The following is a 20769-nucleotide window of genomic DNA, read 5'->3' on the forward strand; positions in this document are numbered from 1 at the left end:
AAATGAAAGAGAAAAGTTATCAGTTATATCAGAAAATATATATTTCCTAGAATAAATAATCTACATTCAATGACTACTGTGACCTAATTCTCTCTCAAGACTGAACTCAGTACCTTTAAAATAGATCTGAACTGGCTTTCACCTGGGCACATTCAGACTCACAAGGGTTTGAGATTTTTGCAATTACAACTAATGCACCTTTTAAAAAGTCCCATTTCTTTACATTAATATATCCTTGCATTGCATGCACTAAAGGCAGAAAGCAGGACACAGAAGTGATACCTTCAAATAAACTTTTCCCGTCTCTGTTCCAAGCCTAATATATTTTTGACTGCACTTCACAACTTTAAGTTACAATGGCTGCTGACAACCACATGATACAATTTGGGCATCCAGGTATCACTCAGACACAGAGAAGACTCATCACACCTTTCTCCTTTGAACATGTCAGTCTGTGTCAACAACTGGGAAGTGGTATATTATGAAAGGCTTGGACTCTTTTGTGACAGATTGTCTATAGAGAAAACTGGCCCATCATCTCTTTTTTTTATAGTTTCTACAAAAAGTAGAAAAAAAGATTAATCTGTACAGAATCATAGAATAATAAGGGTTAGAAGGGACTTTTAAAGCCCATCTAGTCCAACCTCCCCTGCAATGAGCAGGAACATCATCAACTAGATCAGTTTGCTCAGAGCCCTGACCCAGGTGCAGGCCTTGCTGATCCTCACGAGGTTCACATAGGCCCACTTCTCAAGCTTGTCCAGGTCCCTCTGGATGCCACCCCATCCCTCAGGTGCGTAAACTGCACCACTCAGCTTGATGTCATCGGCAAACTTACTGAGGGTGTACTCAATCCCACTGTCTATGTAAATTATGAAGTTATTAAAGAGTACTGGTCCCAATACAGACCTCTGAGGGACATCACTTGTCACTGGTGTCCATCCAGACATTGAGCCATTGATCACTACCCTCTGGATATGAACATCTAGCCAATTCCTCATCCACCAAACAGTCCATCCATTAAATCCATATGTCTCCCAATTAGAGAGAAGGACGTTGGGAGGCACCATATCAAAGGCTTTATAGAAGTCCAGACAGATACCATCCATAGGTCTTCCCTTGTCCACTTATGCAGTCACTCCATCATAGAAGGCTGCTAGGTTGGTCAGACAGGACTTGCCCTTGGTGAAGCTGTGCTGGCTCTCTCAAATCACCTCCCTTTCTTCCATGTGTCTTACCAAAGCTTATAGGAGAATCTGTTCCACAGTCCCGTCAGGCACAGAGGTGAAGTTGATAGGTCAGTAGTTCCTAGGACCCTCCTTTCTACTCCTTTTTAAAAATGGGTGAAATGTTTCCCTTTTTGCAGCCACTGGGGACTTCACCTGAGCGCCATGACTTTTCATGTATCATTGAGAGCGGCTTGGCAACTACATCACCAATTCACTCAGGATTCTTGGATATATCTTTTCAAGTCCCATAGACCTACATATGTTCAGGTTCCTCAGGTGATCGCAAACCGTATCTCTTACAGTGCCCCCCCAGTCCCTGTCTTGCAGTTTATCCACTCAAGAAGTGTGGTAAGAGAGGCTGTCAGTGAAGACTGAGGTGAAAAAGAGTTGTTGAGTACCTCAGCCTTCTCCTTGTCCATTGCTACCAGTTTGCCAGTCTTGCTTATTGGGAAGGTATGCTTCAACTCCCCTTTTGTGGAAGAAGCCTTTCTTGTTATTCTTGTATCCCATGCCCAGTTCAGCTCCAGCTGGGCCTTGGTCTTCCTGACTCCATCTCTGCACAAGAGGACAGTGTCCTTATACTCTTCCCAGTTTACCTATACTCTTCCCAGTTTACCTGCCCCTGCTTCCACTGCCTGTACAAGTCCTCCTTACCCTTTATTTTGACCAGCAGGTCTTGTTTGAGCCATGGCAACCTCTTGCCTTCCTTACCCGATTTCTCGCACCTGGGGATCAAGAGCTCTTGTGCTCTATGGAAAGTGTCCTTAAAGATCTGCCAGCTCCATTCTGCTCCCTTGTCCCCAAGGGCAGTTTCCTAGGGGGTCCTATTGACTAACTCCTTAAAGACCTGGAAGTTTGCTTTCCTAAAATTTGGTATCCTGACTTTACTCAGGTCCAGTATCACAACCCCCCTGGTAGGGCTGTCTGTTGCCTGGCTTAGGAAGTTATCCTCAATGCACTCCAGGAATCTCTTGGATTGCCTACAGCTTGCTGTGCTGAGCAGATGTCAGGAAGGTTGAAGTGCCCCAGCAGGAGAAAAGCTTGCAAGTCAATGACCCCCGTAGCTGGAGTAAGAAGGCTTCATCAATACACTTCTTTTGATCAGGTGACCCGCATTAGACACCAAGCGCAAAGTTCCCTTTGTTGCCTTGGTGTCTAATTCTTACCCATGAGCTTTCCAACCTGCTTGTGGCTATTTTCAGAAACAGCTCTTGACATTCTTGATGTAGAGGGCAAGCCCTCCACCCTTCCTTTCTCACCTGTCCTGTCTGAGCAGCCTGTAGTCATTGATAGCAACAGTCCAGTCATGGGATTTCTCCCACCAAGTTTCAGTAATGTCAACTAGGTCATAGCTTAGGTCTAGCAGCACAGTGGCTCCCTCCTGTTTGTTGCGCATGCAGCATGTATCAGAGCACAGGCACTTCAGCAGGGCTGACAGTCATGTCCCAGCATGTTCCCACAGCATTCTCCTAGAGAATCTGTCAGCTCATGGCTTGGATGGGCATACTCTTTGCTGGGTAAAGACCTGGCTGGATGGCCAGTCCCAAAGACTTCTGGTGAACGGAGTGAAATCCAGTTGGTGGCCAGTCCCAAGTGGTGTACCCCAGGGTTCAATATTGGGGCTAGTTCTGTTTAATATCTTTATCAATTATCTGGATGAGGGGGATTGAGTGCACCCTCAGTAAGTTTGCAGGTGACACCAGGCTGGGCAGGAGTGTTGATCTGCTCAAGTGTAGAAAGGCTCTACATTGGCATCTGGACAGGCTGGATCGATGGACTGAGGCCAATTGTATGAGGTTCAACGAGGCCAAGTGCTGGGTCCTGCAATTGGGCCACAACAACCTCATGCAATGCTACAGGCATGGGGAAGAGTGGCTGAAAGCTACCTGGTGCAAAAGGACCCGGGGGTGTTGGTTGACAGCTGGCTGAATATGAGCCAGCAGTGTGTCCAGGTGGCCAAAAAGGCCAAGAGCATCCTGGCTTGTGTCAGGAATAGTGTGGCCAGCACAACTAAGGAAGCAATTGTCCTCCTGTACTTGGCAATGGTGAGGCTGCACCTCAAATACCGTGTTTAGTTTTGGGTCGCTCACTACAAGAAAAACATTGAGGTACTGGAGAGAGTTCAGAGAAGGACAATGAAGGTGGTGAAGGGTCTAGAAAACAAGTCTTATGAGGAGCAGCTGAGGGCACTGGGATTGTTTAGCCTGGAGAAAAGGAGACTCAGGGGAGATGATATCGCTCTCTACAACTATCTGAAAGAAGGATGTAGCATGGAGGGTGCTGGTCTATTCTCCCAAGCAGTAAGTGATAGGATGAGAAGAAATGGCCTTGAGTTGTGCCGGGGCAGTTTAGACCATAAATTTAGAAAAATTTCTTCACGGAAAGGTCAAGCTGCCCACGGAAGGTTTGAGCGACCATCCATGGAGGTGTTCAAAACATGTGTAAATGAGGTTCTTAGGGACATGGTTTAGTGCCATAGTTAGGTTAACAGTTTGAATCTATGATCTTGAGGGTCTCTTCCAACCAAAACGATTCTATGTCACCTTCTTACTGGTGTTTCCCTGTTTGCTCCAATTATCTCAGGAGATGCTGACTCATCTCTGTAAGACTTCAAGTGTGCTCCAATGTAACCAGAATGTCTCAGAGCAACGGGCTGAGAGCCCTCACAAGCATCCTATCCCTCTAACCTTGGTGTGTCATGGGCAAGCCTGATATTATCCCCCTTCATGTCTAGTTTAAGCTCTGTCAATGAGCCCCACAAGCTTGTGAGCAAAGATCCTCTTTTCCCTTTGAGAAAGGTGAATCCCAACCAACACCAGCAAGCCTGATACCATGTAACACCATCCAATTATTGAAAACCCCAAAACTGAGGCAGTGATAAGAGCCACAAAAACATTTATTAATAGATCAGGTCCATTTGTTTCTTCCAGTGTCACTGCCTGCAACTGGAAGGAGAGAGGAAAAAAATAACCCATGGTCCAGATGTCCTTACCCACCCTCCCAAGGCCCTGAAGTTTATTTTGATTGCCCTTGGACTACAGGTCACTGCTTCATTGCCTCTCACATGAAAAAACAGGAACGAGTAATAGTCTGAGGGCCATACAAGGCTAGAAAGTTTCCTAATGATGTCCTTAACCCTGTTCCCAGCTTATTGGACCCTCTGCTCTCCTCAAAAGGGAGTTGCCTACAACTGTAACCCATCTTTTCTTCCTCATAGAAGCAGTCGTGATATGGGGGGTAGGCCTTTCTGACCTTGGCAACACCTCCCATGTACACGGACCTTCATTCTCCACATCCATTGACTGGCCTTCCACATCCAGAGCCTCATACCTGTTATACAGAGGCACCTGGGAAGGCAAGGAGGGGGTTCACTTGCCACCCTGAGCATCGACTTGTCTCCATTCACTCCTTTCCTTTAAGCTACTGTCTTCAGCCTAGTGAGGATAGAGGATCCCCCCCTCTTTTTTTCTGATGGCAGTTTGTGTTTCTGTCTCAGAAACTGTTACAGTTCCATGATTTTTTCTGCTGAAAGGCTTAGAGATATTTTTTTTTGACCACTCCTCTGGCATGAGGGACACATACTCCAGAGAGTTGCAACCCATATGTTAATATACATTATAGCAATGTTTCTGCAGAAGTCTGTATTATTACTCTCATCACAAATTATCTATTCTAGAATATATGATTGAAATATGCATTCAGATTTAGCTTTTCAAAAATTGACAAAGAAGTGAGCTGAGCTAAATTTTATATAACAAAAATGTTGCTTGATGATAACCATGTCACAAAACAGAATACATTAACAGTTTTAGAAACTTGGGAAGTACAAAAAATTGATTGAGAAATTAATTGTGCAACTGTGCCACTACATTTATGTTAGTTTTACACATGCCACTTATTTCTCATTGCTGAGTTCACTCACTCTTTTTGCAGAGTATGTTTTATAGAAAAAAATATTTACTAAATGTATGTTGCTATTTAAAATTGATTGAATCAGTTTTTAATGTTTTAGTTAAAAGTAACTGTAAGAGTTAACACCACACCTTTGTTGAAACTTTTTTTGCCCCTCTAGAGATATTCTACTCAAGAGTGAATTGAAGACAAACTGGACATCACTGTCTGCTGTGATACTTCTGCCAAACAACTCCTTTTAATATATTTAAACTATTATCAGTGTCTTCTACTAACTACAGAGTGCAATTTAAAAAACAAACAAAAACACAACCAAACAAAACCCGCAAAATAAACAAAGAAACACTCCTCCCCCTGCCCCCCAACCAACGATAAGAACAACAATAAGAACAACAACAAAAACACACACACACAAAACCAACAACCTAACAACAAAATACTTCTGCAATTGGGAAAAATTAGGTGCAAAAATAAAAGTCAGATTGGTCTCAGTATGAAAAATACAAATTTCACACCAGGTTCAGATGAAATAAACCTATGTCAAGATAACTGTTTCATCCTGACACAGGACACAGTGTAGGTACAGCCCTCAGAATCATCACACGGAGTTTCATTCTAAATAGAGCAAGATTTTAAAAGGCAATGTATTAACATACAGAGGAATAGTGGACGGTAAAACTGTTCCGAATGCACACTGCACATACTAAATGCTGTTAGAGTTTTACCTGAAAGATCCTCCCTGATACTCTTCCGGTAACAGTTTTCCATCTCTTGCTTTCTTTGCTAAAGCCTAAGGAAAATGAAAAAAAGAAAAAGGAGAGAGAAAATAAATTAAAGTGTTGTAATAGAATAATTCTTTTCACTTCAGTATGACATTATACTTACCATCTAGCCATTAAAAAGTCATCTGCTTATGGATTTAGAGAAGCACCTCAGCAACACTGTGCTTGTAGCTACAATGATTTGGCAAACACATGGACATAAAACTTTATTTTTCCAACTATATTGACTGTTTAATAGAAGCTGTTCTCTCACCTTACAAACCGTGATCCAGTTTTCACAATGGAACCACCATTCTCCCGGTGTGACAAAAATATCTTGCATAACACTGAGACAAATTCACAGCATTATTCTTAAAATATTTGTTTAAAGAAACTGCCATGTATGACCAGAATTTTCTAGCAGATTTAGAGAATGTATTTTTTACAGCTACGTATTCAACTACCTTAGAGACAATGCTTTCTGTGACCTCCATTTCATTTGTGAGACTTTTCTGCTTCTAAATATACACAGAAGAAACTGTCTACAAACTCTTTGCAAAATATAGCCCAAGAAATTCATACTGTGTTCTAAGATAAGATCATAGAGAAAAAGAACCTTATCCCCACCTAGGATGTCTGTAGTTCAGAGGTCTCCTTAGATGGAAGCAGTGGGTATCATGATGAATATCTTCTATAGTAGTTGTCATGTAAGGAAGGAGGACTGTGTGGACCTCAAGAGAAATGGCACTCATTGGTAGGTCAAGAGCCAAATATTCAGCCACCAACCCATTCCTAACACCCTGTGAGTACCCAAAGGTGGTGACTGGAAACATGTCAGAGGACTTCTCCATTAGTAACAACCTTTTCAAAATGACAGCAGAGAATGAAGTGGGAATATATGCAGGACAGATGATTTCTCATATTCATACAGAATACATCTAGTGTTTTTGGCTTGTATCATATTTTTTCTGAAGGTGGAAAAGCACATGGAAAAATGTCATATTATGACAAGTGCAGCATTATGACATTTTAAGACAAAAAAGCACAGTCAGGGAAATAGCATATCTGGTCACTCAACTCAGTATATCAAGAGGTAATTTCTATGAAATCTCACCCCTGCCTTCAAGGACCAGAGTAAATAAGTGGAAACTATGATTGAATTGACTTCTTTTTGTTTGCTTGTGGGTGGAGGTAAGTCATTGCAAGATAAACTTCAACACTGATAATGAGTTGATTCGTAGTTAGAGTTGTGACATGGATTAATCCCTTTTCATGTTGTAAATTTAACTCTGCTGGTCATGGTGAACAACTGTCCTCCCTTCATACATTTCTAGACATTTTCAAGGCAATGGTTCTGAAATGCCACTGTAGTTTAAGAACTGCAATAACTTCAGCTTAAAAACAAACAAGAAGTTTAAGAGAGTCTCATTCTAATGAATCACCCACTAAATAATTCAAGATTACACCAAGTTTTGCAAAACTTAGACACCCTTATTATGAATTTAAAAGTTAAAAGGATATACTAAATTTTATTTTAGGCTTTTATTCATATCTGAATAATTACTGAAACCATACACAACAGCCACGGGAACAGCATGCGTATGTGCAATTGAATGATGAAAATATGGTGCTAAGATGCTTATGACCTAGAAAGAAATTAAAATAAACATGCAGCAGAAAGGGACATATAACCTGTCTACACAAAGAACGTACCTGCCAAACTACAGGAAGACTGGTAGAGAAACAGCTGAAGTTTTAGTTTGTGCCTCCCACATGTGCATGTCAGGCACATATGTATTTCAATAATTCAATGAAGAAGTTGAAAAATAAAATTATGTTGGTGTAGACACCTGCAATCTACCTGACCAAATGACTTTCATAGTGTGACCTATGTCACACACATTCAATTTGAAATGAAACAGGAATGCTTACTTATCATAGCCCTGGTAAACATAATGCAAGCGTAAATTCCCATCATGGGAACTGTAGGACACAGTAGTTTATGGTAAGAGAGGTTTGTAATACTGCATCACAGTATCAGATGTATAGAGATTATAATGAAAGCAGGACCTATACTTCACTTCTCATAATTCTTTTCTTCTTGTCCTTCTATCACTAATCACAAAATAACGTAACAACCTCAGCTGACCTTCCTCCTTGGCTGGCTATTGTATCAGTGAAAGGACTTCCTTTCACAACAAATTAAACATTAAGTAAGCAATATGGACTGGAAATATCTTAAAAACACCCAATTACGAATGTTTTGTGGCATGACACTTAATGCCTTTTTCTGCTACAACTTTGTTGTTTGATTGCCTCTTCCAACAGAGACTACTAGGATTTCTGTATTTTTTCGTAAAAGACAAAAATTTACAAAGTGCAGCTTGTGTCTGTTTTGGGGACAGTTTAATGCCCTAGCAGCTACTTCCACACATTCCTCAGATACTGTAGGCCTTTGATTAGCACTCATTAAATTACAAGAAAACGCTTGTGTTGGGGGTTTTCATCATTTATTGTATTTTTGCCTGCCACAAAATACTACTTCTGTGGCTGGCAACAACTGCCACAGATTCAAGTCACTAACTCACACCTGGTCTGTGCAAATAATGCTCATTAATCTGAGGAATTTAATGTTACCAGTCAGGTGACAGTCTCAACCACATTTAAAAAAAACACGCAAACAGAAACAAGTGCCATAAAATAACTGTAAATAGAGTAACACAAGCAGCTACAAGCAAATTTCTGTGAAAGGAGGAAAAAAAACATCCCAAGCAAACAAAATCTCAAACCTAAAGACTGGAAATACTAAAGAAATTAACATTATCTAGCTTTCTCATGAGGATTAAAGAAATACAATTATGTCAAATGGCATAAGTCTGTACATGTTTATTTTTTCTAGCTAGTATTCAACTAAATAACATGATGATTAAGTTGTTGTTAATTAAAAATGAAAAAATTAGCAAAATTAATAATAATTTTGAAGTCTAAGGAATGCTGAGACTGCTTTAGAACCATTTTGAAACTGTCTTTGTTATTACTGATGTGCATCTGGATCATGCTATGTTTTCTGCTACACAAAAAAATATACAGTTACTCTATTCTTCAGCCTACTGTACATTTAAGACCTACCTTTGCAGAGGCGGCAATTTCCTTTATTCCTTTGGCAGCAACATCTTTTATGATTGGTGTAATGAGACCTCGGTCTGTTGCCACAGCAATAGAAATGTCAATGGATTGCAGCTGCCTGCAGACTTCTCCATTGCAGATTACATTCACATCTGGCATTTGCTAGGAGACAGTAAAAAAAGAGAGCTGTTAAAAGAATAATGGTGCAATCAATTATCAAGGAAAATCCTTTAAAACACATGGCTACATACAGGCATTCACCAAATTAATTAGAGAATCACAGAGTTCTGTCTATAAAAGAAGGCAAAAGAAAAGGTCACATCTGTCATCAGAAATTCCACGACCAAGAAAAAAAAATCTAAGAATAGATGTACATGATTAACTTGCATTTATTTTATAAGTTCCTGGAAAAAAAAATTAACAAAAGTCAACAAATTCCTTCAGGAGTCATTGCTACCACTTTACGGATGCCCAGCATGCAAAGACACAAAGCAGTGCCATTTTGCCCCCAAAATAAAGCACAGGATACTGACTTAAGAAGCATGGAAATGTACATCCTACTACACTCATGTGTTATTTTCCATTTGTGTCAAGCCTGGCTCTCAACAAAGGAAGCTACAAATAGAGTATCCTGCAGGTACACTCATTGTTATTCAGATGAAGTTCTCCTAAATTCATCAGTGGCTTTTTTTGTGTGTGGACTTAATTAAAATTGAGATAATGTTTACTTTTCAATGAGGCTTGATTTTACCATAGTAAGCCCAAACACCCCACACATAAAAAAAATAAACAAAAAACCCACCAAACCAACCAACCCACCCTCACCCCTCTAAAAAACTACAACATATAGATGAAGTCTCACGTAACTGGTCATAGATACTGCCAAGGTACTATTTCCAATAAATCCAAGATCGGTGTGGCAGAATGCAAACCCCCCTCTCTCCCCCTCCCTCCTTCAGTATGGAAGGAGTAGGCACATCTCCCTCTCTCTCTGCTACTTGAGGCTAACAGCTGCTTTTGTTTGGCCCCAGAGCACCCTGGCCAGGGCCATTAGGAGAAGGGAGTGCCAAGGCGCCAATGAGCCGCTGGGCACCTGCGGTCAGTGTGGGGGAGGTTTGGAGGCTTCAGGGGCACCCACAGCCAGTGTGGGGGTGCAGAGAAGCTTCTAGAATGCCTACAGTCAAATCTGATCAGCCAGTATAAAAACGGGATTCTCGTCGAGACTCCGCCCATTGTCGCAGGTCTCTCGGAGCACGAGCAAGACGCTGCTGCCGAGAGCCCCTCTCCCCGGGATGGAGACTCCGCTTGCCTTGCCGCCACGGGAGTGAGTAAAGCTTGTCGCAGGATTGCGAGTATATTTATACTTTTCATGCACATATACACATGTAACTTTCCGTGCTCAATATGAGCACGTGTAAAATTAATCCTCGCAGAATCGCGGGTGTATTTTCCTTCCGCGCACATTTGCACGTGTAACTTTCCGTGCACACTTGCACGCTTACTTTCCGTGCTTAATACAAGCACATGTACTTTCTGTGCTCAATACGAGCACGTGTATAAATTATTTCCTCGCACAATCGCGAGTGTATTTTCCTCCCGTGCTTCCACATAAGCACATGTAACATTCCGTGCACATTTGCACGTGTAAGTAAATTAACCCTCGCAGGATTGCAAGTGTACTATAAATTTACCCTCGCAGAATTGTGAGTGTACACTTTCCGTATTCACTACAAGTACGTGTGTCTCTTTAAAAATAATCCCGCACCGTGTTCAGGCAAGTGTGTATTCGTCTCGGACTCAGGGCCAGCTCCGGCATTGTTTTGAGTGAAGCCACATGCATGCACTCTGTGGACCACCTGTTGTATTAGTTGCTGCCCCTTAATAATTTTCCTCAAGTGGTGTCCGAACCTTTATTTAAGTCACTTTGGAGTGTTAAAACCCTGTTTCTCACTGGTTTAATAAAAGTTGTTTTGGACCCTGTTGTCCCTTAAACTAACCTCAGGGTACCTCCGTGACAATTGGTATTTAGTGAACTTAAGTGAAATGAAGAATTAGAAAATTGACTTAATATTGGAGAGTGTATTCCAGAAGAAACTATGAGAGGAATACATTACCTCTACGTAAACTAATTCCACAATCTATCTCTATCTAACTAACTATACTAACTATCTATCTATCTATCTCCACTCCTAGAAGAAGAGGTGTAACAGTACTCTCAGTTCCTCCTCTTCAATGACAGAATGTATAAGGGAAAAGTAAAAAAAAAAAAAGTTACTATTCCTCTTTGCAAGTTAAATAAACTTCAGGAAAGTCACACTGTATGCATAGTTGTAATGTGCCTCCAAATAGGTATTGTGCAAGTATGACTCTATATAAGGTATCCAAAAGAGATGGTAGGGACAAGGAGTTTCTCTTATCAAGCTCGACAGGATTAGAATAGTCTTAATTTTGATGCAAACCAGACAATACTATTTCATCCATTACTTCCACGAGGAAAGACACTTTATTTTTAAAGGATGGCTGCTATAGCAGCTGTTGTTACTAAGCCAAATTACTTGGGGATATCAGCCTGGAAAGCTTTAATTTCTTCCTCCAGCCTTACTCCTCCTTCCTTGTTTCAGAAAGCCACTAGAATTGTTCCAATGGGCTATAATCTGGTGAGCCCACTGGCACATTCACAGATATCTGGCTGTTAAATTGCAAGACCAAGATGAAAACTAGAATTTATACTTGGAGTTGTGATCCTATGAAGGAGAAGTTTAGCATGTTAAAGAACTGATACAAGCACTATCTTAAGGTGTTTGTCAACCAATTACCAAGTATCCAATTAGTCACTGTCTGTTCATTCAAGTTAGAAGAGCGTGTCTTGCATTGTTTAGGAAGAAAATATTAACAAAGTATGATTTGGAGAGTGCCCAGAAAAGAGCCAACAAAGCCACCTTGAATTTAAACTTGCAAATGTGTTCACACCACTCAATTTTGGGGTGGGGAGGAACAGGTGGAAGTATTTTCCTGAAACACTGACAAAATAGTTGAGACATGAACTTGATCATGAACATATTTCTTGGTATACTGAGTTAAATCTTTCTCTTCTTTTAATGTATTATTTTAAAGTAAAACAAATGCTAGCATAGATTTGTAACAAAGCAATAAGACAGGACAGAATAGTTTAAAGACTACTTCCATTTAAACACTATACTAACATCCCATTAAAAACAATCAAAAACCCAGAAAACAAAACATCTCAATTTCTTCAAACCCAGTGCACAAGAACTCCAGCTTCTCAGAATCAGACCTGCAACACCAACTCATCTATAATCAAAGATGCATTGATTTTACAAAGCTGTATGCATTATCATTCACTCTGTTTATCTCCTGAATTTCCTTTAAGCAAGCTAAAAACGACATGCTACTGATGACTTTGTTATGTTCACAACATAGATCTATCTAATCCTTAAGTTCAAGATTCAAATTCTGTATTGTAAGTGTCGGCTAAAATTATGAGGAAAAAGAATACAAAAGTAATCACAGACTAAATATTATTATTTGTATATCAGAAAGATAAATCATATTTGCAGGATTCACTGGTTAAGTCATCTCGTGATGGCAGATAAGGCAGCAATTAAATAAAACCATAAATAGCCACAAAAAACCTTTTACTACATAAGCAGAAGTAATAAGAAGTACACTGCAATGCTTGTATTCAAGTCATTCTTTCACATATAGAAAAACTGTAAGCTAGAATTACATCCCATTATCTTTCTTGACTGATCTTTCTTTGTGTAGAAGAGAAAAACAGAAAACCTAATCTTTCATTCCTCTCTCTCTCTGTCTCTTGTTCCTCTCACCCACCCTCTTGTTGCAGAGATTTGTTATTCCATGCTTGCAGCTAGCAGTTCACAGTAATTTTTGGATGTCACCACTTCTTCATGTAAGGTTTCATTAGGCCACCAAAGGAAGTTTTTTGTTATGTTCACATGTAACAAACACATACCAATCATGTTTAGCTCCTCATTCTGTTTCTAGTATAGAATAACTTGGGAAGTTTTTCCCAATCTATTCAATGTCCAGAATTTCTTCCAGGCACTTGCTTATGAAACTGCTTAGAATCCTGTCTATTTTCTGTAAAAATCTATAGCTCTTGCAATTATACATAAATATTTAGATCATGTTTGGCTAGAAATTTCTCAATAGTTCCATAACTTATATGTAACTTCCTGCTTCAGCTTTCAAATAAATTAAAATAACTAAAATCATCCTTGCAAATGAGAAAAATAGCTCTCACTCTCTTTCTGATGATTTTATATTGTGAGGTAATGCCACAAGTCTGGATCTTTGTTCTGCTTTATCTTGTCAGTTTTTAGCTTTTAAAACCCACTGCTCAAATGATGCAGTTACATCAGAAAAGTTTAGCTCTTCCAGGCATTTACCATCTAGCTAGGAGTGAATACTGTGCAACCAGGAAAGCACAGGTAACAAATCCACAGCAATACCAAACTGCTTCAAAATCTGAATTCATTCATTGTCACACATGAGTATATTTCCCCTGATGACGAGGCAAACTCCATAGGATAGTCTGAGGATCAAGCGTCTGTCCCCCTTTATTACCTTCCTACATGCGTGAGATCTTTTCCAGGTGTTAGTGATCACTAAAAGACACTGTTTCTTCCTGAACCTTAAAAATACTGGCCTTCAGGCTGGTCAGAGCTCCCACCCATGCCTCATTTAAAAAAAAAGTGCAAACCAAATTTAAACCAAAAACGCTCCATATCTAAGTGAAAATCATAATAGTATTTTCTTTTCACAAGTTTGGAAACAAAATTAATTTCACATTATGTTTTACAAATAACTATATTTGAGATAGTCTGGACTAAGGAAAGACAGTTCCAAAGTGCAGGAGTTCTCCTAAAGGAGGATTTCTGAAACCTTTCAGTTTCAAAAAATTGAGTGGCACAGGGAGTGAAATTTGAAATACACTCCCTTGAAATACACAAGCATTGCAGTGTACTTCTTATTACTTCTGCTTATGTAGTAAAAGGTTTTTTGTGGCTATTTATGGTTTTATTTAATTGCTGCCTTATCTGCCATCACGAGATGACTTAACCAGTGAATCCTGCAAAAAATTGAGTGGCACAGGGAGTCAATTTCTCCAAGCAGAGAAATTGACACAAATCAGAAGACAATGTATATGGTTCTATCCAGAGAACAGGGAAATAGCTTATGGAGATGGTGAAGCCTCCGTAGTTTGGCACAGAACAAGTAGACTCTAATGAAATTTAAGACCTTAGCTTCAGGATGTATTGCAATCATTTAACTATTACATTGACAAGGGGAACAATGACAATTCTTAGCAATGAGCAAAGACTGGTCGCCTGAAGAATTTTTAATTCAAAGTAGAGGTCACTGAATATGCCATCAGAATATACCTAAGGTAAAACACAAGACTGGTATAAGACTTAGACAAATATTTGTTTATAACTGTAAGAGAAACTAAGATGCACCAGCAAAGAATAGAAGACTTATCTTGCCAATTGCTTTAGTCTGCCGACAACACATCTACCACTTTCAGCAGATGGTAACTGTAGTAAGTGGATCTTTACTAAGAAGCTCTCATTTTTACAGTCTACAGCATAGACAGTATAGAAAATTTTCCTGGAAAGCTTAAAAAACAGCTAACAATAAGTGATAAAGGATTACAAACTTTGCTATGATCACATTAATATCTCCATATAGGCTCACAAAATACTTTTCTTGTCTCCTTGGAAGTTTACTATAAAATGTATTTTTCTCAAGTCAATTATTCACTTACCTTCAGAGTAACAGCAGTTGCCTTGATAATAAAATCATTTACAGATACTTTAATGTCATCTGCAAAAAGAAAAAAGAAGACAACAATCATTGCTCATAAGATTTATCAGCACTTACATGATGATGAGATTGCAGTGATTCAGCAGATTTGCTTCTTTGAAACACTGCCAGAAAGTAACTCATCTTCAAACTACAATCATAAGAGCAAGAAAACTTTTCTCCCTCTTGGGACAAAAGGAGTATCATCAAGGAAAAGCCTCCTGAGCAGAGATGTTCTTGCTAGCTGCTAACAGAAGGTTAAACTTTTAGTATTCTACTCATTCTTATAAGTAGCACTCCATATGTGTTTTATGCTTTACATATTTATTGTCTATGTAGAAATCTATTGCAAGATCTAAATATACAAAGACAATACTGGAGACTACGATTAGTTATGTAGTGTGATGAATTAAATGGAATAATTGCAGAGATCAACTTTTATTCAGCTATAAATCAGAATTATGTTACTCTCCAGTGACCTTTGGGGCGTTATAATGCAAGAATCAGCAAGGTGAAGTCATCTGTCAATTCTTAAAATGGGTTAACAATATATTCCAAAGCAGGCTGCAAAATAATGTGGGAGTGAAATATTGTTAAAATAAAAGCAAAGCTACACACCAAGAAAGACAGCATTAGCCAGAAGCAGATAAAATAACCTTGAGAGGACTGGACTTTTTTAATGTGAGGCTTAGAAATACTGCATAACACTTAGCATATTTGCTTCCTTTCCTCAAAAGCTTGAGAGAAAGGAGGTATAGAAACAATGGCCATGTATGCTCTGCGTTATTTTTTTCCAGGTTTTAGGAAACTGAGCTACTGGTAGCAGAAGCAAAGACTATTGATACAATGCAAAATATGCCACAGTTGATAAAAGATTATCCTGAAGACACATAATATTTACACAATATTAAATGCATCATTCTCACAGTAAAAAAAAAAAAAAAAGTTACTCTGCTACCATCACCACCGCTATCAACTGAACAGCAAAGAAGCAAAACTACTTCATTTTCAAGCCTAGTTTACAGCATCTAATACATGTACCTTTAGAAAAGCTTTTGTAAAGGAAAAGCTATTTATAGACAGTTACATTAAGTGAAATATTCCTAAGTGATCAGAAGTTTGGAGGAATGAGCCAAGTATCCACTTACCACATAATGGACCTGCAACATTTGCCATGATTAGCAATCTACGTCTAAGACAGACAAAATTCTCATGTAATACAACGGGATCTGCAAGTACCATGTTGCATTGACAGAATTTCACAGACAAATCCATATCTTGATCATAAAATACATTTGGTATTTTATATCTTGATTTATATCACTAATTCTTGGCAAAAATGTCACTTTCCACTAGGGGACAGGAATGCAGTGAAAATACAGGAGTATGGTTAAATGAAATAAGTCTGATAATATTTTACCCTCAATCACTGAAGTTTATAGTAGGGATAATTGCTATACATTACCCCCAAAACAAAGAATTTGACAGCAGGGAATGCCGCATAGAACTTCCACATTACATTTCATCATGAAGTAGAAACCACCATTATTTCCATCAGAAAAAAAATCTACCAGTACCACCTCTGTAATTCAATTGTATGCTAAGACATATGCCTCTTTTCCACTCCTACATTTTAAAAAAATATTAATTAAGAATCCATAGCAGCAAGAGAGATGTGAAAAAATTTAGGTGAGCATTTTTAAGACAATTTTTTACTTTGTGTCTTATGACCTGCTGCTATTTAAAGAAAATATCAACATCATAAACTGTCTTTGACATTAACTTGTGATAAGATACCATTTTAAAATAAAATCATGTAGAAAAATGACCTGGACATTCTTGCATTAAAAAGTAGTCATGCAAAATTCCAAGAAAAGGAGAAACAGCTCATGTAGCATCATGTAGAAAAACTGAATATGGCAGTCTAATTTAATATAGAACCTCACAAATGGATAAACAAGTGTGGGCTAATCACCAGTACATAACAGTAGCCCTCCAACATCAGCATTCTAGTTCTTACGAGTACAGCTCTGTGACACTAAGCTGAGAGAAAACTGACTCACAGGATAAAGCGTCAGTAACAGCAAGTGACTATGAAGTACTCTAACACTCCTGGAGGGCATGTGCTATAATGCCACTTAAGGAGACATCACAGAATCAGAATGGTCGGGGTTGGGAGTGACCTCTGGAGATCATCTAGCCTAACCCACTTGCTACAGCAGGCTCACCTAAAGCAGGTAGTACAAAAATGCATCCAGGCAGGTTTTGAAGGTCTCCAGCAAAAAAGACTCTACAAACTCTCTGGAAAGCCTGTTCCAGTGCTCTGTCACTCAAAGTAAAGACCATTATCCTCATATTCAGATGGAACCTCCTACATTTCAGTCTGTGCCCAATGCACCTCATCCTATTGTTGGGCACCACTGAAAAGAGTCTGGTCTCATCCTCTTGACAACTACCCTTCAGATATTTATAAGCATTGATAAGATCCCCTCTCAGCCTTCTCCAGGATGAACAGACCCAGCTCTCTCTGTCTATTCTCACAAGAAAGATGCTCCAGACCCCTAATCATCTTTGTAGATCTCTGCTGGACTCTCTCCAGTAGCTCCTTTTCTTTCTTGACCTGGGGAGCCCAGGACTGGATTCAGTACTCCAGATGTGGCATCACCAGGGCAGAGTAGGGGGGGAGGATAACCTTCCTCGACCTGCTGGTCACACTCCTAACGCACTCCAGGATACCATTGGCCTTCTTGGCCACAAGGGCACATTGCTGGCTCATGGTCAACCTGTTGTCAGCCAGGACTCCCACATCCTTCTCCACAATGCTGCCTTCCAGCAGGTCAAACCCTAACCTGTACTGGTGCCTGGGGTTATTTCCCCCCAGGTGCAGGACCCTACACTTGCCCTTGTTAAATTTCATCAGGTTTTTCTCTTCCCAGTCCTCCAGCATGTTCAGGTCTTGCTGAATGGCAGCACAGCCTTCTGTTGTGTCAGCCCTTCCACCCAGTTTGGTATCATCAGCAAACTTGCTGAGGGTGCACTCAGTCTCTTCATCCAGGTCATTAATAAACAGGTTGAACAGGACTTGACCCAACACTGACCCCTGGGCAACACCACTAGCTACAGGCCTCCAATTAGACTCTGCATCATTGATCACAACCCTCTGAGCTTTGCCATCCAGCCAGTTCTCAATCCATCTCACCATGCACTCATCCAACTCACACTTCCTAAGTTTACCTATGATGATGTTGTGAGAGAAAGTATCAAAAGCCTTACTGAAGTCAAGGTAGACAACATCCACTGCTCTCCCCTCATCTACCCATGCGAGGGTGAATTATAATGGACTCCACACAATCCAATATGAATTCAAGCGAAGCCAGTTTATTACAGAAACAAGCCTCCTTATATATGCAGTTATTTCCTGATCATGCGTCCACACTCCAAGCATGCATTAACTGATTGGATATTGTCGATGTTCACGAGCTGTCCACGCACCTGAGTCTCACTGCTAATAGGTCTGTTGATTTACGTCCTGTTGCTGCCCTGCAGCTGCCAAACTGCCCCACACCCAGAGCAGATCCTATTTTCAGCTTGACGAGGTGGCCTTGAAATTCCTGTGGGCCTGGCTAGTTTGATAACAAATCTCCACCTAATAGAAACCTATCCACACATTAACTTCAAGAAAATCCCTCAAATCTCGCACATACGGAGACAGTAATGCCATCACAGAATGCTATCAGGTTAGTCAAATATTCCCTTGGTGAATCCATGTTGACTACTCCTGATAACCTCCTTTTCCTCCACATGTTTTGAGGTGACATATACACCAGTTGTTCCATCAGCTTTCCAGAGATGGAGACGAGGCTAACTGGCCTGTAGTTTCCTGGGTCATCCTTCTTGCCCTTTTTGAAGACTGGAGTGGATGCTGGCCTTCTTCCAGTCCTCAAGCACATCTCCTGTTCTCCATGACTTTTCAAAGACTATGGAGAGTGGCTTAGCAATAACATCTGCCAGCTCTCTCAGCACTCATGGGTGCATCCCATCCAGGCCCATGGATTTGTGAAATATATGTATTTTTCTGGATTTTGTGGAATATTGAGATACCCCCAGAAAAAACAAAACAGTAACTTTCTAGAAATACCTGTCTTCAAGCAGATAATTTGTTATATCAACAAAAGCAAGGGTGAAGGAGAGAATGAAGAGTAGTAACTCCTTTGTTAGACAGCCATATTACCACAGGAAAGCTTATACTTTTCTAAAACCTAGCTAGTGCCTCTGTCTACAGAACCTTTCAGGGATAACTTCATCAGGTTATTCTTGAAAACCCCTTTTTTTACACATCCATACATGTAAAGAAATTTTACTTGTACCTTGAAAATAGGTTTTGATGCTGCACTGTGATAACAACAAAGCTGATTTTTAACCTTGCCTCAGAGGCATGGTTTTCAGTAAATCAAACTCCTTCTGTTGAGCACTAGCAGCTAGATGACCCAAGTCGGGGAACCCTCTTAAAGATTTAAGCTGGGAGAGATGCCACATATAAAAGCTATAATATCATTCTGGGGGGTGGGGCAACAAGAAAAAAACCACACCTATCTACAGCTATATCTGGAATCATACAGAGTGATACTGGATTGCTAATAAGCCTGCCTCTCCTTGAAGATAGGAAAATTACTCATTTGAGGTATCACAGAATCATAGAATGGTACGAGTTGGAAGGGACTTTAAAGATCATCTAGTTTCAAGTCCCCTTCCACTAGATCAGGTTGTTCAAAGCCCCAGCCAACATTGCCTTGAATGCTTTCAAGGACATGGCATCCACAACTTTTCTGGGCAGACTGTTCCAGTGCCTCACCACGCTCACAATGAGTATTTCTTCCTTATATCTAATCTAAATCTACCCTCATTCACTTTAAAGCCATTACTCCTTGTTGTGTCACTACACACCTTTGTAAAAAGTCCCTCTCCAGCTTTCTTGTAGGTCTCCTTTAGGTACTGGATGCTTCTCCAGGCTGGACAACTTCAACTCTTTCATCCTGTCTTCATAGAAGAGGCGCTCTAGACCCCATATCATCTTCATGGTCATGCTCTGGACTCACTCCAACAGGTCCATATCCCTCTTATGTTGGAGACCCAAGAGCTGAACACCAGTACTCTTGGTGGGGTCTCACAAGCATGGAGTAGAGTGGGAAAATCACCTCCCTCGACCTCAGCCTGGTGGCCAGGATACAGTTGATGCAGCCCAGGATAAAGTTGGCTTTCTGAGCTGCAGGTGCACATTGACAGGTCATGTTGAGCTTCTGATCAACCAACATCCCCAAGTTGTTCTCCTCAGGGCTGCTCTTAATCCATTCTCTGCCCAGCTGACATAACGCAGAGTTATGTTGGTCTCATGATACAAAACATTTACAGATAGGACCAAGAAAGCTTCTGAAGACCTAGGCATCCTGTCTAGGGCAACTACAATACTATTTTTTTGGAAAGCAAACTATCAACAAAACCCAGTCCACAAAATCTATAAGGTCTAAATATATCTTTCAACACTTGTTCTACTGCTATTCTGCTTCATCACGCTAGAAAAACCTCACCAAACAAACAAGCAAAATAAAGACAGGTGAAGAGCACAAAGAATGATTTGGTCAAATCACTTGAAAGATTTTGTCATTTGCTTGAAGAAGAATTAATTGTGGATCATCACCCAAAGCTACAGTAATAAAATATTACTTTAAGATTACCAGATCACAACATGTCAGAAGTACTTACGTGACTTTGGAGCCTATGTTTCATTGACTTAAAACTGACAGTTGTGTCTTAAGTGATAGAAAAACCATGCTTTCCTCTCTACCAAATAATTTATTACCGAGAAGTTATCTAATGCACATTGTGCAATGAACTAC

The 20769-nt window shown here is 40.0% G+C and overlaps 1 protein-coding gene across 4 annotated transcripts in view; it reads right to left on the reverse strand.

The window, feature by feature from the left end:
- The window catches only part of PDHX (pyruvate dehydrogenase complex component X), a 75067-nt gene that overhangs the window by 7836 nt on the left and 46462 nt on the right, over window positions 1–20769 (reverse strand). For 2 of the 4 annotated variants that reach the window (XM_021284549.2, XM_005500229.4), the window contains exons 8-10: window positions 14838–14896; window positions 9032–9190; window positions 5867–5931 (exon numbers count right to left, since the gene is read on the reverse strand). In XM_021284549.2, the coding sequence (XP_021140224.1) occupies window positions 5867–5931; window positions 9032–9190; window positions 14838–14896 (283 nt within the window). Of the gene's footprint in view, window positions 1–16; window positions 5757–5866; window positions 6250–6529; window positions 6634–9031; window positions 9191–14837; window positions 14897–20769 lie in introns of those variants that run through there. The other 2 variants (XM_021284550.2, XM_065064872.1) reach the window with 2 other exon arrangements.

This window comes from Columba livia, chromosome 5, assembly GCF_036013475.1.
Source record: "Columba livia isolate bColLiv1 breed racing homer chromosome 5, bColLiv1.pat.W.v2, whole genome shotgun sequence".
Classification (NCBI taxonomy): Eukaryota; Metazoa; Chordata; class Aves; order Columbiformes; family Columbidae; genus Columba; species Columba livia.